Source organism: Mytilus californianus, unplaced genomic scaffold (assembly GCF_021869535.1).
Source record: "Mytilus californianus isolate M0D057914Y unplaced genomic scaffold, xbMytCali1.0.p SCAF_2, whole genome shotgun sequence".
NCBI lineage: Eukaryota > Metazoa > Mollusca > Bivalvia > Mytilida > Mytilidae > Mytilus > Mytilus californianus.
Window position 1 is genome coordinate 6207992 of NW_026262668.1, and position 27410 is coordinate 6235401.

At 31.6% G+C, this 27410-nt stretch overlaps 1 protein-coding gene across 1 annotated transcript; it reads left to right on the forward strand.

Moving 5' to 3' along the window:
- Window positions 1-3532: 3532 nt before the first annotated feature.
- On the forward strand, window positions 3533-27224 carry LOC127729163 (U4/U6 small nuclear ribonucleoprotein Prp4-like). Its single transcript, XM_052236836.1, has 16 exons — window positions 3533-3661; window positions 6589-6760; window positions 9841-9914; window positions 12151-12223; window positions 13730-13854; window positions 14982-15061; window positions 16411-16504; window positions 17304-17398; window positions 17796-17854; window positions 20678-20801; window positions 21192-21284; window positions 21695-21817; window positions 22333-22440; window positions 23884-24002; window positions 25005-25054; window positions 26749-27224. Exons 2-16 carry the CDS (start codon window positions 6592-6594, stop codon window positions 26905-26907), a joined length of 1545 nt encoding a protein of 514 aa, XP_052092796.1. The 5' UTR covers window positions 3533-3661; window positions 6589-6591; the 3' UTR covers window positions 26908-27224.
- Window positions 27225-27410: the final 186 nt, after the last annotated feature.

Sequence of the window (27410 nt, forward strand, 5' to 3'; positions counted from 1 at the left end):
GCGCCAACAGGGTTATTTCAACTCTTTGAACCCATAACTAACACCGGAGACATGAAAATGAAAAAAAAACTAGATATGGACGATGCCCCCTTCTGCTCTGCCATATGCATGAGTATAGTTCAACATATTTTAGATTTGACAAACAGTGATGTTGAAGTACAACTTGAAATTTATGCGCTGTCTGTAAGACAAAAATTACGCCCCCGCCTGACCATAAGAAATTATGAATTTAACACTATGTATGATGATATATCTTTTATTTTTATTCTGAATATCTACACTTCGTTGTAGAACTGAATGTCAAGCCAAAAGGTTTCAACTTTCCAGTTTTAGTAGTAACCAAGCTCTACTTTCTATTTCCAGTGGTCTGGTACCAAATTCAGCTTCCCGGTATGGATTAAATATTTGACAATACTAAAAAATCTTATTTATTGCATTAGGGACATTAAACTATAGTAGTACAAACCATGTTTTCAATTATTATGGCAAATGAGAAGGAAATGAAGTCCAACTACCTGTTTTTGTGAATATCTAACATCCCCCCTTTCTGAATTTTAGTACAAAAAAATGACAAAGTCCAAATACCTGGCATTTTGAGAATATTTGTAAAAATAAAAATCCTGTGGACATGCACACTTCAATCATGTGTACAAACAACCTACAAAATATCAAAGCTGTAGCTCAAAAACTGTAGGAGGAGATAGCCGTCAAACCATGAACTCTGTATGCAGCGAGTACCAAAAAATGACTAAGTCAAAATACCTGGCATTTTGAGAATATTTGAAAAAAATTCAAAATCCTGTGGAAATGCACACCTCTATTATGTGTAGAAACATCATACAAAATATTAAAGCTGTAGCTCGAAAACTGAAGGAGGAGATAGCTGAACATATCATGTATCTATATCTGAACGGAGGGACGGACAGGGGTAAAATAATATGCCCCTCGACATTCGTCGCGGGGGCATAAAAACGAAATCATTAAAAAGGGGCAACGTATAAAAAACGAATAAGGAACGAAGTAAAAGGGTATCAGTCGAGTGAGGAGACGGGGATATTCGAGCTAACAGGATAATTCCACCTCTACGAACCCATAAAGAAAATAACAGAATCTATCATTTAAATGGGGCAACGTATAAAGAGCGAAAAGGGAAACCGGTATGTAGCGAATAAGTAGCAGGGTCGGTCAGTCGAGCGCGGAAATGGCTACATACGCGCTAACCGGGTAGTTTTACCTCCTCGAACTCGTAACTTACACCACGGTGAAGAAAAGAAAAGAAAGCATTATAACTGGGCAACATATTAAAAGCGAAAAATAACGAATAAGGAATAAGTAACCAACTTAACGACCCTAAAGTTCATCACGTACCAGTGGAAATTTATATAAAATAGGCATGTGTTGTCCTGTAGAACTTGAAGACTCCTAGCAATAACTTCAAGTTAAAGCTTGGACAGTCCAGCTACATGCTCTTGAATGATATAAAAACAGAAGAAGAGCTGCACACTAATGCCCAGGAAAATTCAAATTGTCTAGAAAAAAAACTACTCAATCAACAAGTATATCATTAAATTGAAAAAGTTAAGCTTTATATTCGTCTTTTCTTTTGAACAAAACAAATGCCAATGATGTTATCGGTGATGTTATGACATTTGTCGCAGATTTAAAAAGAAGAATGGTTTATAGGTTTCTGTTTATGACGGAACTGTTTAAATGTTGCTTATAAAATGCAAAAAGGGGAGAATGATGTCATCTCTCTTGTTGTAAAGATAAGTTTTAACCTGAGCGTCAGTATAGATTTCTAAGATTAGTCGTACGTGGTATAAAGTTCATGCCATCACCATAATCACCAAACTTTGAATTATTCAGTGAGAGGACATAGTTCGCACAGAGGTTTTACAAAATAATGCAATAGATTTTAGAAAACGTCTACTTTAATAATCGAATAAAGACACAATTAAGACGGTCGTAAGACAAACGCAAGTGATTTTCCATAGTAAATTATCAATTGATTGGCGTTTGCCTTGCGCCGCCTCAGCACAAAAAGTGTACTATCGCGCGCGGCGATCCATTATAAGTTATATGGTTTGCTACTGACCCCCTACGGATCCATAGAGGGTTAGTAAAATCCATAGGGGGTGAGGCCGTAGGCCGAGTCCCCTATGGATTTTACTAACCCTCTATGGATTCGTAGGGGGTCAGTAGTGAACCGTATACCGAATTTATCGCACGCAGGACTTTTCCTGTTGCGTTTTGTAGAAAATTAAACAATGAAATACAACAACATCAATATATGACGTCACCATTAACAGTAGGCGTTACGTCATGAACCCCCTATGAAATTTACTAACCCTCTACGGATCCATAGGGGGTCACCACGTGACGGCGTTCAACCACTCACAACGTGATAATTTACCCGCGTTGCGATAAAGTAAATTATCAATTTATTGGCGTTTGTCTTACGCCGCCTCAGCACAAAAAGTGTATTATCGCGGCGATTCATAGTAAATTATCAATTGATTGGCGTTTGCCTTACGCCGCCTCAGCACAAAAAGTCTACTATCGCCGGGCGATCCATGGTAATAATCGTTATCCAATCACCATAACTTCAGTATGTTTCTAGACTCTGTGTGGTATGTTAACTTACCTTTTGGTTTCACATCGTTTAATACAGTATGATGACCGGTATATGACATTTCTTGTCAGTCCTGCATAGCAAGTTGCTTTCTCATCTGCGGTTTCAATGGTAGTTGCATGCGGAGCAAAATATGCCTACCTTTCTGGGGCAGCTGATATTACTTTTTTTTGGTGGGTGTCGTTTTTCTCCAAAAGGTTATTTTTGTGTTTCCTGTATACGTATACCACCGTTTCTATTGCACTTGATTTTAGTTTCTCGTTCTTCTGTTGTCCAATGTGTCTCGAATTTTGATTGATATGGTATCTTCTGGCTGTTGTGCTAAATAGATTTTGAATGATAATTTATTTGAAATATAACAGAATTAGTTTTTGATTAGATATTGAGGTCGATATTATGTCACATAAATGAATCATAGACTTATCTAATCATATGCATGTCACCTCATTTTTCCATAAAATTGAATTGAAAAGTTCGAGGGTCAAATATTTGTTGAAAACATTACAATAATTTCTGGACCTATGAATGGTACGAATGTGAAAATATGGACTGTCAAACAGAAAAAAACGGCCTATAAAACACGCAAAAACAATCTTGATGTTCATATAAACCCACTTTGAAGGCCCAAGGATTTGTATAGTAAGATTTACTACACAAATCCTTGAAAGGCTATATTATTTTTCAGCTATCAAAAATCAATTTTATTGCACAATAACTCTCATATTTAAAAAAAATCACCATGGCCAAAATTCGAAACCAAACTCCTAACTGTGTATTGCTACCTAACCTTGACTCTTAACATCATCAATTCATGAATTCCTCTGGCAGCGGTTCTTAACATATATAGTTCGTGATTATTCATCTTTTGTCAACTTTCATTTTAATTTTAGCTTGATCGATAAAACCGGAAGTTCAAGTTCCAATATGTCTGCGCCCATGAATCTGAACAAAACGCAATTTTAGCGTATTTGTCCTGCAATTTCCAGCTATAGATTTACAAAATAAGTGATAACAAGCACATTAAATCAAGTAATTTTAACAATAGTACTACTCATTACTCTAATAGCCGTCCGTGCTATCTTTTGTAATGTTTCTCGCTCATTAAGGGAAGACCCAGGCACTTGTTTCTATACATAATTTAGTCGACCTTCCCATGGATAGAAACAGGTGCCTGTGGAACAGAGTCACAACTATGATTTTATTTTAATGTAACAGTCTCCCTCATAAATTTAATGATATTGCATTTTTCCTTGAAAACTTAATAGTTTTTGAAGTAAACATCCCCAACATCCCAACATTTTATTGGATGCAAATTATATAGACCTTATCGCTATTTGGAAATCCGCGCCTCTTGAACTATTGACGTCATACAACAATCACTTTTCCATTGTGTCGTTAGATGTTTTCTTATATGACATCAAAATTTTACGGGAACCTTTGTGATATCCAGTAATGGTCCTGATGGTGGACAAATAGCGATAAGGTGTATTGCTTTTGGGTTATTAGATTATAAATACACTATTAGCAAAAGTTCCTACATGTACTTGGCAAAACTATATAGATAGATTTTGATTGACACAAATTGAGCAAGAGTTACTTTCTATTTGTCACCATGTTGGACAAAAATGTTGCAGGTCTATGAGCAGAAATTGCATCATAAATCAGCCAAATTTAACTTGTAATACTGATCGCTAGACTTTAGAAAAAGTTTTCTAAACAATTTCAATTTCTTTTAGCCTTGCGTAACCCATCACTACGATCAGTCAGGGGTAAGTACTTGTACAAGTAATCTTTATTTACTTGAAGAGGTAAATAATAATATACTTATAAAAATAAATTTTGTTTTGTTTATAATGTTTGAATAATCTCCCCTTTATTTTCTTAAAAATTGTACTTGTTTAAGTAAATTTTTTTTACAATCCCTAAAATTCTCAAGTTTTGAGATGTTAAAACAGGCCTTTAACAATTTTTCTCAGGTAAGCTCATAATTTTTATACGACCGCCAAAAAATTTTGCGGTCGTATTTCAGTATGACGTCGTAGTCGGCGGCGTTGTCAGCGTTGTCGTCGTCCATAGACACATTGGCAAAAAGGGGGGAAAAACAAGGGTGTTTAGTACAAAACATTATTTTTAAAGCAGTGTAAGGGAGGTAAATCAAATACATCATTTGAATTACCTCCCTTACACTGCTTTTAAATTATGTATAAAGTAATGGTTAATGAACAATTAAGACAATTTAAAAGCAGTGTAAGGGAGGTAATCCAAATACAACGTTTTGATTACCTCCCTTACACTGCTTTTAAATTATGTTGAAAGAAATGCATATTTATAAAGGAAGACCAGTAAAAATATCTGCAAATGTTGCATCTTTTTTTTTTTACAAAAAAATCCATATGAAAGATTTTACATCATATTTTAAATTCTAAATAGGGGGGGTAAATAGAAATTGTGGGGGGTCAATTTTTTCTCATTTCAGATTTCAGAAATTAAAAAGAGAAAAATTCTAATATTATTTTTTTTGCCAAAGCATAGTGTATTGCACAAAAGCAAAAAAAAAGGGGGGGGGGGGGGTGGGGGGGGGTAAATTTTTTTTCTTTTTTTGTTGGGGGGAAGGGGGGGTCAATTCGCAACAGCAAAGTGTATTGCACAAAAGCAAAAAATTGAATATAAATTCAAATCATATAACCAATTCTAAGTTCTTTGACTACAGTTATTCTGTGTCAGAAACCTTTTATGTGTCAAATATTTAATTACAATCCAAATTCAGACCTGTATCAAACGCGAATATTGCGTCCATTTTTGCCCCAACTGTTCAGGGTTGGACCTCTGCGGTCGTATCCAGCTGCGCTCGGCGAAGCAATTTATTTTTATTAGAGTTCAATGTTTCATCTCATTAATTCAATAGAGAAACTAATTTCGAAAAGATCTTAAGTAATTGCGCAAGGCCTTCATAAATTGCCTGACTGACAATCTAGTAAGGATCTCTTATTTGACTTGTGTCTGCATTTTTGAATTTGGTTAGAGAAATAAGAAAATCAACCATCTACGGACTACTCAAGAAATGGGGGCCAAGCAAAGTAACTTTAACTCAAATTATGTCATATCCAAATCTATCCATTGATGTACATGTCCTGTGCAATAATATGAGGCAAGTGTTACCTGTGAAAGAGGAAGAAGTTTGTTAGCTAGCTATCATGGCTATGTAAAACAGTCTTACTTATTTCCAAAATTAAATTATTCAATTTTGATACATCATGTTCATATTACTTTAGGAAATCATATATTTGTTTTACTATGTGCAATGACATTATGAAAAGCAATATCCCTAAATCAAGAGTGTACAAACCTTATGCCATTGTCTTGGAGAACAATGAAATGACCAGGTTTGTCTAATATCTTGCTTAATTTCTGTTGTTAGATTTTTTTGAGTTACATGTGTAAGCTGAAATACGGAATCCCTCCCCTCTAAACACTTATTCTCATATATTTTTTAATCTCTCTCTTTTGGCAAATACAGATCTATAAATTTTAATCTTTCAAATTGCTAGAACATTGTGTGAACTTGTGAAGACAGATAAAGTAAAAGCCAGAGGTAATATGAGGCAAGTGTTACCAGAGAAAGAGAGCAACGTTCATGTTTTAGGCCCCATCTTTTAAAATTTGAAATTCCCTATGATCCCTCAAAATTCATGACCACCTTCTTTTCTATCAATTGTCCTTATAAAAAAATTCCAGGGAATACATTGTTGCTATTTCTATTGTTTTGGTAATCAGGTACATGTATATAAATTTGCTTGTACACTGGATTTATTTTTTGAATTATCCAGTGTACTAGGAAACTGGTTTGACATCCATTTGATTTGATCTAGAATTCAAAGAGACAAAAAATTTCTGTGCACATAGATATTTAAATAAAACGAAAGAAGTTATTTTGATTATGTGAATTTTTTCTTCAGAATATGGACTCTGATGAGGAAGAATTCACCTATGAGAAAAAGAGGCCAATCCTTTATGGAAGTTTGGAAGAGAGAGAAAGACAAAGATTAGCCAATCAAAGAACAACTGGTTCCTTGTCAAGTGATGCTATAGAGGCAGGGAAGGCTGCAGGGAATATAAATATAACACAGGGTAAACAGTGTATATACATTGCTCTTAATGATTTCAAAATGTTACTAAACAAGATCAGTGTAAAGTTTTAACATACATCGACACATTTTATCTAATCTCTGTGGATACAGTTGTTTTTGGAATGAAATATTTTCCTGTCCCCCATCAGTGTAATATCTTTCTCTAACTAAAAAAATTGCATTATGATATTAAAAAGAGAATCTTCTTTAACTTGATTCTTTCCAAAGCATATAAAATGTTTTAAAAATTTTAATTTTATATTTCAGTTATGACCTGCAGAATTTAAAAATTGTAATTAAAAAAATATATAAATTTAAAGCAATAATATTTGTGTGAATTTTTTAATATTTTTGCACCAAACATTTTTGAAAGTGCAAAACATGAATCCTTCAGTTAAGAGTTCAATTGTCTGTGACTCTATTAGTGGTATTAAAACTTCTACTTAACTGTTTCTTTTTAAATTCAAGTTGCCGTAATGAGCTGAATGACAAATGAATGACCTTCAACTTTTGGTGCTGCCTAAATATTTTTAGGAGCTGTATTTTTTTTGTAATTGAAAAATTGTTATTAAAGAGCTTATTTAACATCTATCAAATTTTTAGAAAATCAGTAAGTTTAAGGTACTGTAAATTCAGAAATTATTGCAATGTTTTTATTATTGCGAAAAATGCGACATGGTTATAATCGCAATAATTTAAACTCGCATTTTGAAATTTGTTATATAAATTAAACAGGATTTTTCTCAATATCGCAAAAATTGAAATTGCATTTTAGTCTAAAATGACAAAATCCCAATAATAAATGCACGCAATAATTTCTGAATTTACAGTAGCTGGCATGGGGTGTCTAATATTATGATCGATTTTTTCTTAAACTTCTGTAAAAGACTTCTGGGTCAAATTGTACTTTCAAATTTCAATATAAAAATTTGGGGCTATGGACCTTGTTTTTTCGTTAAAGTACATTGAAATGAACAAAATGACAGTTATTTTATATTGGTTATATATGGGGAAACTTAATTTCTCTCGCGATCCTTATTGAGGAAACATTAAACTATAGAATTGGTTAAAATTCAATGAGAGAATTGTCTTTTAATTAATACTACCGAAATATCAAATAAAAATAGGGGGTCACAGGCATTATTTTCTTGAAACATCAAACAAACACAAATTATCCTATCAAATTCAATGTAATTATCTGCCCTTGATTTTAAAATGATTTTTTCTGAAAATTTTAAATACACTTAACAACACTTAATTTTTGATAGTTTAATCTTTAAATTTCAAGTTTTAGATGTTTCTGTTGTATATTGAATGATATTTGGAAAATATTTTTAACCAAAAGAGTATTTTTGCAACATGTCCTTAGGAGATGCTCAGAAAAAGACACCTGATCTACCTTAAGCTATATTTGTATGATATAAAGAGATGAATGATATAATCAAATGTATCGAAATAAAAAGATGTAGGAAATAATACTGCAATAAGACAGCAACCAAACAACACTAAGAAACCACAGGACAAGTATAGTTCTGATGTGATAATCAAACATTTCTAATATTTCTCATTTTTCCCACACTTGATAAACACTCACATCATCTTAAAAAGGTCTGAAGATGTTTAAATCTCGCATAAATGATATAAAATCTCCCTTGTCTACACTTTGTACAATTTGAAAGTGGACAAATGGTGTACAAATTTATCTATTCTTGAACCTCTTTGTTGACCTCTTAATGTGTTTTATGGTTTCATTGTGTAGTTGGATTGCTGTCGCAATAAATATTTTAGACAGGTCTTGGCATAAAAGTCAAGATTTTACAAGAAGTCAATGATCATAAAAGCTTGAAGCCAAAGACTATTTAGGCTGACCCTCTTGTAAGCAACAAAGCCTGTCTGACATGCTTGTCAAGAAAAAGGTTTTATTTCTTCCCTGTTACTTGACATTTATTGTCAGAGATTCACTTTTTTCAAATTGTTAGTGATATCACAATAGGCTTCCGCATGAATATTCGAATATTAATTTCTGTTCTATATCCTTACATGTAGCTGTAAACCCCTAAAAGCAGTAAAGCACCTCCAACTTTGTTACACATTTTTAACAGAGAGCTAATTTTTTTTTAATATTGATGTAAAACACAAAATACAAGGTGAACAAGGGTTGATAGAAAAATGATAGAGAGATTCAATGAAATAAGAATGATCGAGAGATTCAATGAAATAAAAATGAGTGAGAGATTCAATGAAATAAAAATGAGCGAGAGATTCAATGAAATAAAAATGAGCAAGAGATTCAATGAAATAAAAATGATAGAGAGATTCAATGAAATAAAATTGATAGAGAGATTCAATGAAATGGAAATGATAGAGAGATTCAATGAAATAAAAATGATCGAGAGATTCAATGAAATAAAAATGATCGAGAGATTCAATGAAATAAAATTGATAGAGAGATTCAATGAAATAAAATTGATAGAGAGATTCAATGAAATGGAAATGATAGAGAGATTCAATGAAATAAAAATGAGCGAGAGATTCAATGAAATAAAAATGAGCGAGAGATTCAATGAAATAAAAATGATCAAGAGATTCAATGAAATAAAAATGATAGAGAGATTCAATGAAATAAAATTGATAGAGAGATTCAATGAAATGGAAATGATAGAGAGATTCAATGAAATAAAAATGAGCGAGAGATTCAATGAAATAAAATTGATAGAGAGATTCAATGAAATAAAAATGATAGAGAGATTCATTGAAATAAAATTGATAGAGAGATTCAATGAAATGGAAATGATAGAGAGATTCAATGAAATAAAAATGAGCGAGAGATTCAATGAAATAAAAATGATCGAGAGATTCAATGAAATAAAAATGATAGAGAGATTCAATGAAATCAAAATGATCGAGAGATTCAATGAAATCAAAATGATAGAGAGATTCAATGAAATAAAATTGATAGAGAGATTCAATGAAATCAAAATGATAGAGAGATTCAATGGAATGGAAATGATAGAGAGATTCAATGAAATAAAAATGATCGAGAGATTCAATGAAATAAAATTTATGTTGTTTTATTTATAGGTGGAACATTTGACCTGCCTGATAACAAAGAAAGTCAAGCTGAATTGTTAGCAGAATTAGAGAAGAAAAAAAGGGTAGTGTATCACAAAGAAACTTAGCTTTTAAATGTCAATCAAATTCTAATAAGGCATGGGGTAAAGGTCATATGTTATTTGATGGACAGACAGACAGAAAGGTTTAAACTGCATGAAATGAAAATGACACTTTATAAATTAGGTGCGTTTGAATCCTTTCTGGATTTACCTTCATCAGGAACACCCAAACCCAAAGATTTGACAGCCAAGGATGTACTTGAATACATGAGGAGCTTTATGACCAGAAGTCACCTTAAAGTATAGCCAAATTAGTCTTAGGTCAACATGACATGAGGGAGTCGGAACCTTAGTTTCTTAATAATGTCAAACCTGCTTTAAGAGACCACTTGTATTAAACAAAAACCTGTGTTATAAGGCCATTAATTTTAGGTCCCTCTGTAGTGCATTTCATATAGATTCAACCTGTATTAAAAGACCTACTGTCTTATGAGACCACATTTTTGCTCTCCCTTTAGTGGTCTCTTAAAACAGGTTTTACTGTAATTTATAAATTTATCAATGGTGAATTTGGAAATTTATGTTATATGTCATGTCATATTGAATACTGAGCTGATAACATACATGATAGCCTTACTATTTACAAAACTAGTTTACTTCCTATCATAAAGCTATATAAAAACTATTTATGTTAAACATGACATAAATATCTTTATAAGAAATAATTATTTTACCCCCGCTTTAAAAAGGGGGGGTATACTGTTTTACCTCTGTCTGTCCGTCCGTCCATCCCATGAATATTTTCATCGCATTTTTCTCAGGAACTACATCATAAGGATTTCTGAAATTTGGTTTCAGGGTTTATATAAGTCAGCTGTACCGTGTGATGCGTTTTCAGATTCATCACTCAACAACTTCCTGTTTACCGTCAAGTATTTGGGTGGGGGTATCATCAGTGAGCAGTAGCTCGCAGTTTCACTTGTTGTATCCTATTTAAAGCATTTTCAATTGTACTATTGTATTTCAATTTGCCTTGATTGATCCTGTATTGTCAATTATGAAATTTCATCTGACACTTCTTGATCAAAATAATTCACGCTTTCCAAATATACAGTTAATTTCCTTTTTGATCAACTTTACTTTTCATATCCTAAATTAAGAAATAAATGTTTTGTTTTTTAAAACTACAAAAAAATACAGCAGGATGAATATTGCAGCAATTAAAACTCAGAACTAATTTTTTTTTAGATAACATTTTTATAAATGTTGTGACATAGGGCTTTTCTGGTTTACCTCCATCAGGAACAATCAAACCCAATTATCTGAAAGCCAAGGATGTATAAATATTTAAATAAAGATCCATTTTGTTACATCTTGCGATCCTTTTATTTGGCAATCGCCAATGGCAGTCAGCAGGGTTTAAGAACATCCGTTGTTCGACCTGTTAGTCAAATACGTTTTGTTTAAATATACTTTTTCACTTTTTTGGTCTTTTGGAAAATGTTGTTTGTGCTGTATTTAGACCCCTCTACCAAGAAATTTGTTTTGCATGCACACGTATAAAAATTGCGGTTTTTATCCAACGCAATCATAGGTTTGAACATTGTTTTCAATTTAGACTTATTTATAAATATCTAAATATATACTGCAGCTGTGCTATTTGTGCAATCAAATTGCATTGATTGTATATGGCCTTGTTTATGATGTTGACAATGCATTTCTGTAGAGTTTTATTTATGACGTCATTAAAAGTACAGGTTCGCAAAATTTTCAAGTCGTTCGCTCCAAATTTAAAAATGATGGTTTTTACCCTAAATATATCATTTGGAACAGTTGTAGGAGTTACAGTATATAAATAGTAACCATACATTGTCTTGAAATATAAATTTTATTTGTACTCAGCTCAAAACAGGATATAATTGCTTGGCAAAGCTCGTTTTCTAACTGTTTCTAAGCCTTGAACAAATAAAATTTATATTTCCAGACAATGTATGGTTATTTTGTGTGAGGAGCTATATAACCAAAAGCACATTAAAAGAATAGCCAGAAATATTTACAACATGTTCAGATATTGCATCAACTCATTTCCTTTCTTTGTTTTTGAGAATTTTTTAATGCACATTAAATGGTGAATTCACAATAATTACTTTGGCCTTCTTGAAAATTATAAAAAAAATCTGATTCTTGCCATTACTGCTGTTGCTCATTCTACATGTGTATTAAAGCTATAAACTATAAAATTTGTAAACTGTTAATGATCTCCATTTACTTATTACAGGCAAGACAGATTCAGGTATCTACTGATGATGTGGAAATCAAAGCTAATTTACGGCAGCTGGGGGAACCTATCTGTAAGATAATTTAACCTTTATACTAGGGATTTATATTATTAATTGGGCAGTTCTGCCCTTCATCACTAGTAGATTAGGATAATGAACAAACTTGTTGATTTGATTTGAAAAACTTATATATATAACTACATGTAAGGTACATATTGCAGTACAAAAGTTCTGCGAGGTAGATTAACGATATATTTAAGTATAGAAAGTGTTGATTCACAAATGATTACTGTAGATATGCAGTTTTGATATAGGAATGCAATGTATTTGCAGAAATCTACTTTAAATATAGTCATTAATGTTAATATTGCATCTTAATAAAAAAAAAATTAATTATAGAAAGAATTATAATTTATACAAAATATGAATTTGTTTAATTAATTAGGGGAGATAATTAAGATAATGTATTTAGTCAAATAGTTGTAATTGTGCTTTTCCCTGTAAAATGACATTTTAACAAAATATAAAAATTCAAGACAACCTGGGTGATTACACCTTTTATACGAGTTGTGGAAATAACATGAAATAAGTAATATTTTTTGCAAGATTAAAAATTTATATCATCTTATGTGCATCCTTCCATTGAACCATGAAATATAATAAAAAGCTGTATTTCACATTTTCAATAGGAAGTTAACTTAGAAATTTTTCTAGAATACAAGTAAAAAGAACCTAATAAAGAAAAAAAAAATCAAAATTAATATTAACAAAGTATGTCTAATCTGCAAAACTGTTTTAGTCCATAAAAATATTATATTATGGATCTGATTCCGACATTTATTTTAATCTAAGAAATCACACTAAAGATGCCATCTTACACATTGCTTTTTAGACAGAGATACAATATTAGCAGACCTGGGTCTGTTTTTTAAGCAAATTCCATTTTTTTATGCCCCTGCCATATGCGAAGGGGGCATTAAGTGTTACCCTTGACCTTCCGTCCGTCTCATTTTTATTTCTGCACTCTAACTTAAGTTTGCCTCATGCAAAATTTATGAAACATACACAATGCTAAGAACCAACACTCACAGACAGTGTTTGAATTTGGGCAGTGAGTCAGTTACTGATCTAGAATTATGCCCCTTTATAACTTGAAAATTGCTAATTTTTTTGTTTCTGCACTCTTACTTAAATTTGCCTCATGAAAATTTTATGAAACTCATACATAAGTACCACAACACGCAAACAGAGTTCAAATTTGGGAAGTGAGTCATTTACCGTTATAGATATATGTTCCTTTTTAACTTGGAAAATTCAAAAACTTGAGTGGGGGCATTCGTGTCCTCAAACACATTGTTATTTTATTTATATAAAAATTACATTATTGTTTCATAAATAGAGAATTTTTGCATTTTTATATATGGAAGTCAGAAGGCACTGCATTTGAAATTAAGAGTGGAGGTTGTGGTTTATGAATTCAGTTTTTTGAAAGACAGAGTGAAAGAAAAAGGATGTCTGTCTCACCTACATTTGATGCTTAAACATTCACCTAAATTATGTTATTGTATATTTTTTCAGGTTTGTTTGGGGAAGGCCCAGCAGATAGGAGAGGAAGGTTGAGAAATATTTTAGCCATGATTGGTGAAGATACATTAAAGAAAAAGAAACAAACAGAAATAGAAGAAAAGAAAAAGAAAGATGATGTAGTTTTACTATTAGATTCAGTAGACACTTAATTTTAGGTTAAATAGATTCCCACTCCAGTCATCCTCTGTCTCATTTGTTTAAATTTTAGTTTTTTTCCATGTATATGAAGCATTTATAAAATAAGGAGATGAGGTATGAATGCAAATGAACAGCTATCCACAAAAATTCAAATTACGAATCATGCAATTACAGGACACTGTATAGCCTTCAAAAATGAGAAAAAACCATACTGTATAGTCAGCTATTAAAGGACCTGACATAAAAAATCTGAACCAATTCAAACAAGAAAAATAACAGCTTTATTTATAATAATGCAATTTACAAAAAAAAACAAATATGACAGTCATTAAGCAACATCAATCATTGATTTACATGCTCAAGCAACTGTTGTCACATGAATATAATATATTCCATGTCTGTTGTCACATGGATATAATATATGTCATGGCTGTTGTCACATGGATATGATATATGTCATGTCTGTTGTCACATGGATATAATATATGTCATGTCTGTTGTCACATGGATATAATATTTGTCATGTCTGTTGTCACATGGATATAATAAATGTCATGTCTGTTGTCACATTATTATAATATATGTCATGGCTGTTATCGCATGAATACAATATATGTCATGTCTGTTGTCACATGGATATAATATATGTCATGGCTGTTGTCACATGGATATAATATATGTCATGTCTGTTGTCACATGGATATAATATATGTCATGGCTGTTGTCACATGGATATAATATATGTCATGTCTGTTGTCACATGGATATAATATATGTCATGTCTGTTGTCACATGAATATAATATATGTCATGGCTGTTGTCGCATGAATACAATATATGTCATGTCTGTTGTCACATTGATATGATATGTGTCATGTCTGTCTTGCATTGTGATCAGACATTAATGCTTTTCCAATATTTTGTGATTTATATTTAACTGTGAATTTAGTGATTTACTATATACATTTGTACACTATTTTTTGAGAGTGAAAAAATAGAAAAATATTGTTTTGAATTTTGCTTGAAAGTAATTAGTATTTTATATCACACAAGCTTCAATCTTACGTAATGTCTTTCTGTTTTGACCTACTTGGAAATATTACAGGAAAATATCACATGGTACCATGAAGGACCGTCCAGTCTGAAAGAAGCCAGAATATGGATAGCTGAATACTCTATACCAAGGTAGAACATACATACCAAGATTCATCAGAATGGCATACTTAGATTTTTTTATACAGGGTTTCTTGACTGTTAATTATTATTGTGTCCACAGTAGTGTCCGATACTTCTGCCCGTCCGGTAAACCCGCCCACTCCCATTTACTTCCGTAATTGTCACTTCTGTGAATATTTCGGCTGCTATTTTATTCATAGGAACTGTACTTATTATCACCTGCATGTCAAATTTTAAAGAAAAATCCTTTGTAACGAAATATCTAGTGATATATATAATACAGTTCCTAAAGCTAATGATAATTATATTATTGCTTACAAGACTCATTTCTGACTTGAAATTTTTTTTTTCGATTGTCTGGAATCCCTTTATAAGTGGTCTATTAATAGATTACCTTTTCCTTTCATAAATATGTGATAAACTGGCCCTCCATACATATTTACTGCGCATGGATGGATTTAGCGGACAAACACATTTCCGATAAAAACACAGATGACCCACTTGTTTTGTTGATTTTAAAATTAATTTCAGATATTTTTTGGGAAATGAGAAAGACTACTCAAAATTGATTTATCAGTGAATCGATTTATATTAAATTTGATACAATTTGTATATAAGCCTTATGTGGGTGGATTTACCAGACTGCATCGTAGTATAAAAATAGTACATTTAAAGATAAGCTTTATTGATATTTTTAACAGGATGATACATATAAGTACACAATTACTTTATGGTCCTGTATCAATTTATATATTTATTCAATATGATAAAAACAAAGAATTCTGTTACTATTTTTCTTAATAAGATAATGGATTGACTTTTGAAATCACAGTAGCCATGTTGTAACTAACACAAACAAATTCTGATGATTGATGCATCATTTTCTTGTACAGACACAATGTATCAGTGTTTTTTTTATGAAGTCATAATTTACATAAATCTTAATTTTCAACCAAATTCAATGAAAACATGCTTATTTCAATAGGTTTTTGGGACCAGAAACGTCCTCAAAATATTTTTTTTAGCATTATGTTTGTTTTAATAAATGAACTATCTGACTTGAATAATAAGTTTGTCCAACGCTACACTCTATGTTTCCTAATTGTGGTTAAAATTTCAGAAGATTTTGTCAACTTCCACAAAAATATCTATTTTTAACTTCATTGATATAACTGGCAAACTTTGTTTGAAAAACTTAACAAATATTGTCCTGTTTCAATTTCTCACATATATTATGCATTAACTTGAAACTCTTTTCATCTTGAAATAATGGACTTAATAGTTGGGGCCAAAAAGGACCCTTATCTTGAACTACCAGAAACAGTTGATAGGTTGTATCTTTTGTAATTGATTTCCAGAGCCAAAGAAAGAATAAAGCAACAGAAAGAACATGTACAGTTATCATCAGCTCAAAGAAATGCCAAAGTTCAGGATCTTCATAAGAGGGTTCGGGTAAGTAAACCGGTTAAGGAAAGATTCAGGATCTTCACATTAAAGCCTGTTTGGGGGAGGTAGGTTCTTTTAAAAAATGTGATAGTTCAAGATCTTTAGCAGATATTTAAACACGTTTTAACCCCGCCACATCCTTTAAGTGCTTGTCAAAAGTCAAGAGCCTGTAGTTCAGTGGTTGTCGTTGGTTCATGTATGTCATATTTGTTTTTCGTTAATTGTTTTGTTATAAATTATGCCGTTAGTTTTCTCAATTGAATTGTTTCATATTTTTCATGTCGGGCCTATTATAGCAGACAAAACGGTATGGGTTCATTTGAACTTTGGTGGATAGTTGTCTCATTGGTAATCATACCACATCTCCTTATTTTCATAATGAGCTAGTTATCAGCAGCTCAAAGAAATGCAAGAGTTAAGAGTTTAATAGGCAGGTGTGGGTTGTCAGAATGTCAGAGTAATGCGATAGTTCTAGATCTTTATAAGCATTCATTTGTGTAAGATAGTTAGATTTACAACTATATTTAGAGGAATGATTACTTGTAGCCAATCAAGATTAATAAACTTTGCTTGAGCTTTACTAGTTGAATGATGATGATGAATGGCTGTTTAACTCCAGTGGTTAACTTTAAAAATGCATATTTATTATTGATATTAATCTTATGTTTCGATCTTTCATGCTCTAAACTTGAGCCAAAAATGAGTTTGTTCAAGACAAAAAAAAATTTATTTATAAATATTTATATGATTATTTTGCTACAACTTCAATTAAACTTGTGCATACATTTTATTTTCATGATTGTAGGCAATATCAAATGAATGCAGTCAGATTGGAGATGTAAGACCCTTATCATTTTGTCAGTTTAGCCCTGATAGTAAAATGTTAGCAGTATCTTCATGGTAAGCAAAGAAATGATGTAAATTAATATTCATAGTAGATTCCATGGGTTTGATCCCAGCCAGGTCTAACTAAAGACTTGAAAATTGGTTATTGCTGATTCTCTGCCAAACATGCTGCATTTAAGACAAATTGCTAACATTGGTGGCAAAAAATCAAACTAATGTATCTATTTTAATGTTATTTTAACACTTTGCATGTTGATGACTTGACTGTGGTTCTTCTGCAGCAGTTGATTAAAACAGTTTGATTTGATAAAACAACTTGCTATTTGGTCTGAATTTTGAATGAATTTACATAGGTTGAGAGATACACTTATTTATAAGTCACAGTAAAAGTATATAAATAATAATTTAGAAAATATATAGTTAAGTGACTGAATGCTTTGTTTTATTTCAGGTCTGGTCTATGTAAATTATGGTCTATTCCTGATTGTCAACTTATAAGACAACTAAGAGGTTGGTTCAACTCTTTTTACTCCCTTACTGCTTAAACATTTAAAAAAAAAGTGAATTCATTATGGTCAGTGAACTTGTATAGCCAGTTTGCTTTTTCATTAACATTGAAAATTCTACAACCCCTGATATTAAAATTTTTGTCACATTACCTTTGTTGAAATTGACATTTTAAATGTATTGTACAACAGTTGAAGATACTACATCTAACACACAAATTAAATTAACATTGAAGGTAATTAAATGTTTTCCTGTATAAAATACAGAAACAAAACCATTGGGTGTCACATACTGATAGTGTTGGTTTGCCATACATAGTAAAAAAAACTTACTTTTAATCATGTTAATTGTAAAAAAGAAAATTAGTAGTTAACTCTGAGACCCTGAAATGGGAATACCACAAATATTCCTTATAATGATTTCAAAGATGTGGTTATCCTTTTATTGTGTAAAATATATTTGATTTTTTCAAAACCACTCAATTAAAATTCAGCTTCCTATAAAAATATTTTTAACAAAACTAATTTTTATACCACCGCAAAAATTGAAAATTTTTTGGTCGTATATTGGTATGACGTTGGCGTTGTCGTCGTCGTCGTCGTCGTCGTCTGGCGTCATCCGAAGACACATTGGTTATCGCACTCTTACTTTAGTTAAAGTGAATGGATCTCCATGAAATTTTACCATAAGGTTCAATACCACGAAAGGAAGGTTGGGATTGATTTTGGGGGTTATGGTACCAACAGTTAAGGAATTAGGGGCCAAAAAGGGGCCAAAAATAAGCATTTTTGTAACTTCCAGACAATAACTTGTGTGTAAGTGTATGGATCTCTCTGACATTGTACCACAAGGTTCCATATCACAAAGGGAAGGCTGTAATTGATTTTGGGGGTAATTGCCTCAAAATTTTAGGAATTAGGGGCCAAAAAAGGGGCAAAAAACAAGCATTTTTCTAGTTTCATGACAATAACTTGTGTGTAAGTGTTTGGATATTTCTGAAATTGTACTACAAGGTTCCATATCACAAAGGGAAAGCTGGAATTGAGTTTGGGGGTAATTGCCCGAAACGTTTAGGAATTGGGGGCCAAAAAGGGGCCAAAAATAAGCTTTTTTCTAGTTTCCAGACAATAACTTGTGTTCAAGTGTATGGATCTCTCTGAAATTGTACTGCAAGGTACCATACCACAAAGGGAAGGCTGGTATTGAGTTTGGGGGTGATGAATCATAAGGGGGTTCAAAAAATTTGGGAGGGGGGATTTTTTGTTTTTCTTTTTTTTTTTTTTTTCCTTTTTTTTTCTTTTAAAATTTTCCATTTTAAGTTGGTTATTTCTGATTAATATTTAAAAGCAAATAATAATGATATGGTAGGAGATACACACCAAACAGGATGTGTAAATTATTATATAATAAGTATTGTGCAATAGCAAGAAATTTTCAATTGCACAGTATTGCACAATAGCAAGAAATCTTCAATTGCACAGTATTGCGCAATAGCAAGAAATCTTCAATTGCACAGTATAGCGCAATAGCAAGAAATATCCAATAGCACAATATTGCGCAATAGCAAGAAATTGTCAAGTGTACAGTATTGCGCAATAGCAAGAAATATTCAATTGCACAGTATTGTGCAAAAGAAGATACTTCGTCTAAATTGCTTATTTCTTGATCAATTTCAATGGGGTTTTATTCTTGAATTCTTGGGGTTCTTTAATATGCTGAATCTAACCGTGTATTAAGTTTTTGGATTTTGGGCCCCATTTTTAAATTGGTCCACATTGAGGTCCAAAGGGTCCAAAATTTAACTTTGTTTGATTTCATCAAAAATTGAATTATTGGGGTTCTTTGATATGCCGAATCTAACCGTGTATTTAGATTCTTAATTTTTGGTTCCGTTTTCAAATTGGTCTACATTAAGGTCCAAAGGGTCCAAAATTAAACTTAGTTTGATTTTAACAAAAATTGAATTTTTAGGGTTCTTTGATATGCTGAATCTAAACATGTATTTAGATTTTTTATTATGGGCCCAGTTTTCAAGTTGGTCCAAATCGGGGTCCAAAATTAAACTTTGTTTGATTTCAACAAAAATTGAATATATGGGGTTCTTTGATATGCTGAATCTAACCATGTATTTAGATTTTTGATTTTTGGGCCCCATTATCAACTTTGTCCACATTGAGGTCAAAAGGGTCCAAAATTAAACTTTGTTTGATTTCATCAAAAATTGAATTCTTGGGGTTCTTTGATATGCTGAATCTAACCATGTATTTAGGTTTTGGATATTGGACCATAATAGGTGAATGTCCAATTTAAAATTTTTAAGTTCTAAGACCACATTCATTCTGTGTCAGAAACCTATGCTGTGTCAAATATTTAATCACAATCCAAATTCAGAGCTGTATCAAGCTTGAATGTTGTGTCCATACTTGCCCCAACTGTTCAGGGTTCGACCTCTGCGGTCGTATCAAGCTGCGCCCTGCAGAGATTTTATTATCATTTGTAGAGTTTATCTGTTATTAAAAGGTTTACTTTGTTCACTCAAGTTTTCATTGCCAACTAATTGCTCTTAAATTTAATGTATATACAAAAAGTAATAGGTACTATCTTAAAAAGAAAAATTGTTAAAGGCCGAAATAGTACAGTTGACTTACCTTTTGTACAGTCATAAATCTGTTCTTATTTTACTTTGTTTGTGATTAAAAATAATTGTAAAAATCTATTATGAAAAATTGGCACATATTTGTTCTTTTTTGTTTTTGCTAGTTATTATGAAAAATATGATCTACTAGATAGAACTTGTATAATTCAGAGATTAATTTTTCCTTTTAGGACATAATGGTAATGTTGGGGCCATTGTCTTCCATCCACAAGCCACATTACAGTTAGACGACAAAAGTTGTTGTATGGCCTCATGTGGACAAGATGGCTCTGTCAAACTTTGGAACTTGGTCAGGTAATTTAAAACTTGTCTGTCAAAATTTGGAACTTGGTCTGACAGGTAATTCATTTGTGTGTCAAGCTGTGAATATTGGTAGTTTCGAAGCACAAATATTGAATTTTAGGCATCAAATTTTTTTTTTGTCTCAAAAATTGAAATAGTTTTTTTTTTAAACCATGAAAATATTAAATGATCCAGAGTTTCTATTTAGTTACTGTGATGTAGTTTTGTAAGTTCTCCAACTAGACTGACATTTTATTTTATGAATTTGAAATCTTACCAATCAGTAAAATTATATGAACATTTTGAGAGATGTGTCCATCAGTTTAATTAATTATAGAAGCAATAATAAACATTTATTACATGTACCTGACATCATCTGTTTCCTAATGTATGTACTTTCAGTGATGAACCAGTAGCCGATATAGAAGGTCATGCCCCCTATAGAGTATCAAGATTGGCATATCATCCCTCGGGCAGATTCCTTGGTACATGCTGGTAAGGTTTATATACATTTTCCATAAGATAAATTGAAATTGAAGATATTATTCTGTTGACAAATTACAGTATGGTAGCTCTAGGTTTATTCAACAAGTAATACAAAACAGTTGATAGTTGATTTTTAAATTTAATCCAGTCTTCTGTTGTTTTTATTTATACCAGTAAATTCTTGAAACTTTTCAAGGGGAAGATTTCTCACAAGTATGATACAAAATATTGAAAAAAAGAGTATGTTTGTTAAAAGTTAAACTGGTTAAAATATCATACATCATGGCTTTTGTTAAAGGAAGGGTATGTTTACTTCTCTGTAAGGAAACAAGTCTTATTGTTCATATTGAATATGGGTGGAGAAGGATTAACTTATAATATTTTCTGTTTACTGAGATTTTAGATATTTACTATTTCAGTTTTGATAACTCATGGAGATTATGGGATTTAGAAGCACAAGAGGAAATTCTTCATCAAGAAGGTCACAGTAAACCAGTGTATGATATTGCATTCCAGAATGATGGGTCTTTGGCAGCAACAGGGTAAATATTGAGACAGCAACCCAATGACAAAAAAAACATCTAGAGGGCAACATACAGTCTTCAATAATAGACAGGTGTCTATACAATATGTCATGATCTAAGTGATCCGATAAAAACGTCCAGTATGAATCTGATATTGAAATATACCTTACTATTTTTTGTAAAATAAATCAAAAATTGTTAAAATATTTTGACAATGGAGATAGTACATTTTATTTCATGTGGCCTAACCAAAAAGACAAAACCCATATAAAAAAACAGGAGGTTATCATTTTCCTGTGTTGAGTGTACTAGCAGAAATATTTTTATTTTGGAGAGAGAATGGATGTCTTCAAAATATATATTATTTTTTCTATTTATTTTTTTAAAGCAGGGTATGTCTGAAGAGGAATTAAAGATAAATGTACAATGAGATATGTTGTGTGCTTAATTTTTCTGGAAAAATGAATGATTTTGACAGAGTTTGGGATTTACAGAATAGCAGATATATTATATTTCTGTTTATTTCATTTTAGAGGAATGGATGCCTTTGGTCGAATTTGGGATTTACGGACTGGGAGATGTATTATGTTTATGGAAGGACATTTGAAGTCAATACTTGGGATCGATTTTTCTCCTGATGGGTAAGAGTACTATGCAGTCTGCAGTTATCTCCCCTTTCAGTCAAATATTGAAACTCCCCGAGCCAGAAATCTCAGTTAAGCTATATCTATCCCTTTCAATGTCTTGTTATGAGTAGGTTATTTAGATTATGAAAATCATGTATTTAGTTCTAGAAGAGTATAAAAATATGATTTCAGTGTTTTCCATTGCTATATTAAAAGTAACCTTGCATCAGCTACTCTTTCATCATGGTAAGGATTTTGTCCCATAACTAGCAAATGAGCAAAAGTTAATTATCATTTGAATAGATCAATAATCTTGTTTATTTCAATGAAACTAATTTTGTAAAAAAAATAATCAATATTTTGTGAATATTTACACCTAGAGAAATGGATTTCATATACAATTTTAAGTTAAACTCGTATCTCCTCAAACTTGAACGTAATCCAAATAAAATTTTCAATTACACTGATTCTTGAACTTTGATGTTTCCTTTATTGAAATATCCAACATTGAGAAATGGTGGATTCAAGAGTAAAATGACTTAAAACCCATTTCCACAATAATCATCTAATTGGGGGATAGCTTATGTCAAGAATTTCTCATAAAAAACATAAATTTCTTTTATTTTTAATTATATTTACTTGGTAAAATAATTGGTTAAATGCATGGGTTTCTTTCCAGAACCCTGATTATTTTCTGGAATTGCCCGATAGAAAAATCAAAACAGAAGATAATCCCATCTTTTCTGTTGAATTACAGAACTTGTAAATGTCATATGCCCAAGAATGGTATTATGGTGTTCCCATACTTTCAATTGTGTTGTAATCTGACAGGGAGCAAAGATGGTTGATTCTAAAATAAAAAAATGTATTTCTCTAAGATAAATCCAGAGGAGACTGAATAGAATGGTAAAGGTTTATATTTGTTTACTACACTTTGCTTCAGTTGAATGATATAGTATACCGACCATTACTATAAATAGAACTTGTCCGTATGCTATGTTTTTAAAAAGTAAAATACCCAAAACACCAAGCTCCAATGAAAATTCAAAACGGAAATTCCTTTATCAAATGGCAAAATCAAAAACTCAAACACATCAAATGAATGGAAAACAACTGTCATATTCCTGACTTGGTACAGGCATTTCCTTATGTAGAAAGTGGTGGATTAAAAGATCATATGGACTGTATAATGGACATCATATTGATTGTTACACTTCTAAGGTCAGTCTGTGTCATTATCTTCAGGTAAGAGCCAGAGAAAAAAATTGAAGTTATCTTTGCCCGGATGATGATAAAAAAGGTGCTAATAAAAAAAAACTATTTTGTAAAGGAAAATATATATATGGACAATAAAATTTTATAATCCAGAAATCCTGCAAATTTCAAACAACTTTCATGCATGTATTTCAATATTACATAGATGATCGTGTTTTGAATGATATGATGTTCTATTTATAGATACCATGTTGCCACAGGAAGTGAAGATAATCAGGCAAGGATCTGGGATTTACGACAACATAAATGTGTATATACAATAGCAGCTCATACAAATCTGGTTAGCAAAGTTAGATTTCAACGTAAGTATTAATTATTAAATTTGTAATGATTTCAGAATATTGTTGATTCACATTTGAAAAATTAAAGATGAAAAGACTAATTTTTTAATGGATGAAAATTTCCAAAGTTTGGACTGTAAAAGGTAGGATGTTAATGAATATTTTTGGACATTACATAATTTAAGCCATTAAGGACATGAGATGGAAATTATATCTGGCATTACAATTTTCACTTTGGATAAAAATGTTTTAGTAATAGTTATGAATATATATTTGTAGTACAGCTTGATTTGATCATTTATTTTAATAAATAGTATTTGTATATATTTGTTTATGCATTGACTTATTGACTGACTCTGACAGAGTATACAGTATGACAGTACTTTGATTTTCTATTCACTTAGGTATTTACATCCTGGGTTTTCTATTCTATTTCTATTTTGCATGACAGCCAAACATGTTTAAGTTATAAATTCCTGACCAATAAGAGATATTGAATATACATCAATGCAACAGCAATTCATTCACACAAATATCAATAAGACATGGAGATAAACATACATTCCTGAACAATACACTTATGTATATGTATAACGTATGTGTCTTATTGTATTTATCAATTTTTTATTTATAATGCATGGTATTATGACTAGTATCAGGGGCGGATCCAGCCATTTTTAAAAGGAGGGGTTCCAACTATATGTCCCCATTCAAATGCATTGATCATCAAAAAAAAAAAGGGGGGGGGGGGGGGGTCCAATTGTCATGGTAATATGACTAGTATGACCTAGTAAGACATTCATACTATTCTAGACATTTTCACAACTATTGATGTGTATGCATTATTTACACCCTAAATTGACACATTTTTTGTATGTTATATAAATACAGAAATATATAGACTTTAAATGGACCAAAATGTCATTTGAATCAGTTATCAGAAGGGAGCATTAATGTATGTTTTACTTGTATGAAAGTTTAACTATATATTTAAAACTGACTTGGAAATTTATTTTGTTTTAGCTGACCACTCAAACTACTTAGTTACATCATCGTATGATGGCACAGCCAAGGTAATATACTGTTATTAAAGTTGATATATAATGTATTACCTTATTGATTTCACTTGATCAAGACAGCCTAATCCTCTACGTAAATAAGGAACAATATTATTCAGGAAAAGGAACATAGAAAAAGTGTATACTAATTGTTACTAGATGTCTACTACCTGAACTTTTTGAAAAGTCATGAACAGGTTATAGTTTCTTAAATAAAACATGTGCCAGTTTTAATGCCATTTAAGTTAAGCCACAATTAAAATATTTTTAAAGATAGATACGGTTTTAAAAGATTGTCAATATTTATAAACTTTTTTGTGTAACCTGACTTATTTGAACAATACTCCCTGTCAAGTCAGATGAATTATCAGGGATAATTGAATTCCTCATTTAAAGTAACGGTAGAGGTTAGCACAAGGGTCCGGAAACGGTCATATTTGCCAGTCATGTCCTAAGATGAAACTATTTGTCCTAAACGAGTAATTGGGATTTAGGACAAATTTAATTTTTTTACAGAAGTAATTTCGGTCATTTCATTGACTCAATGTTTGAAATCGGATTTCTTAATCGCTATTTTGCACTTGTGATCAAGCTTGTTTTTGTTTATAATCCCTTTCCTGTAATAAAACTGCCACTACAGTAGTTTGATAATCCTGAGGGCCCTCCTAATATCTATATCAATGCCTCCGGGAAACATTGGCTAATGATCGCTAATCACTTTTTACCTGTGGTTTTAATTCACACCTGACAGTGATCACAAGCTCAGAATAATATCTTTAAAACATTAAAGTTCCCTGACAAGTGTATTCATTATTTATTTACTTTTCATCAAAGACAGTCATCAATTCTGATTTAAAAATTAAATCTAAATTTACGTAGAAAAAAGTATTTTTTCATGAGCAACACATGTGCTTTATTTACTATGTAATACGCATGCTTGAAATTGTCTTCAGCAAATTTAATATTTAATCGTAAAATGCAAATTGATTTCATGCTAAATTAAACGAGTGCAACTATCTGTTATATTCAAACACTTTTAAAGGTAATAAAATAAAAAAGCCATAAAAAGCCGGTGATTTCCTGTCAATTTGATAAACAAAACAAATCCCGGAAATGAATCCGGAATTATTCGTACTTTAAAATATCGCAAACTTCCGGTTTTAACTTTTGTCAAATCGAAAGAAACGTAAGCAATGTCTGAGAAATTAACCATTTTGAGTCATTAAAATCATTTCAATTTTAGACTGTTGCCTTCCCTAAACTGTCCTTCATGGTAATGGTAAGACATTTACTTAGTAAATGCGATGAAACAGCAATACAAGTTCGTCATGTTCGTTGATGCTATGAATATAGTCAAGTTGATATCGACAAAAGGGCACCAACTTTTCAAACATCTCAAAATGACCAAAATTGTCTGGAAAAATTTCCGGATCCTTGGGTTGGCATACACAGATTTATGCATTGACGCCAGGATAGTTTCTGGAGCCTCTAGTTTCTTTTATGATATCAAGAATAACTTTATTTATTATGATGTACTCTTGCATTTGAGTACAATGTATTGATTTTTGAAGCCTGGTGGACAGCCAAATTAAGCGTGGTGCATGAAAATCAAAGGTGGCAGATGGAAATTCAAGCGTGTAGCCCCGCCATGCTACAATAGGTCATGGTGACCCTGACTGTAATATTTCAAGGTCAATTCTTTTTTTCAGGTTTGGGCTCATCCTACATGGGGACCTTTGAAAAATCTTGCTGGACATGAAGGGAAAGTAATGGGAATAGATGTTTCCCCTGATCTTAAATACATTGCCACTGCATCATATGATAGAACATTTAAACTATGGGCATCTGAACTGTCTGGAGGCTTATAGCATAGGTTAAAATGATTACCAAATGGAACATGTGCATAAGCAAAAGATATATGATCTTAGATGAGGGAGTAAAGTGTTGTTCAGATCCTGAAAGGGAACTGTTGTTAAAAGTGACATTTATAGATGAAAGTTGTTGAATGGATGTTGGAACATAAAACATAATTGTTTTAGTTAGCTACAAAAATAAGTGTGAAAATAACATGGGAATCATGATTTTAATGATCAAAGAGAAGACCAATTTAATATCCATGTAATACACAGATCTGTAACTCACAGAATATCACTTATATGTCTTGTAATAAAAGTCTAAACATATATGTAATGTGTTTGATATATAGTTACATATTTTGGCATTTGTAATATGTATTTTTAACAGGTATGATTTGTATTCATTTGGGCATAGACTGCTTAGTTTCTTTTTGTAGTTTTTTCATTGACTTTCATACAAATCTTTACCTGTGAACAAAAGTAGATGTGCCAGGGATATCTTGCAATAATACAGT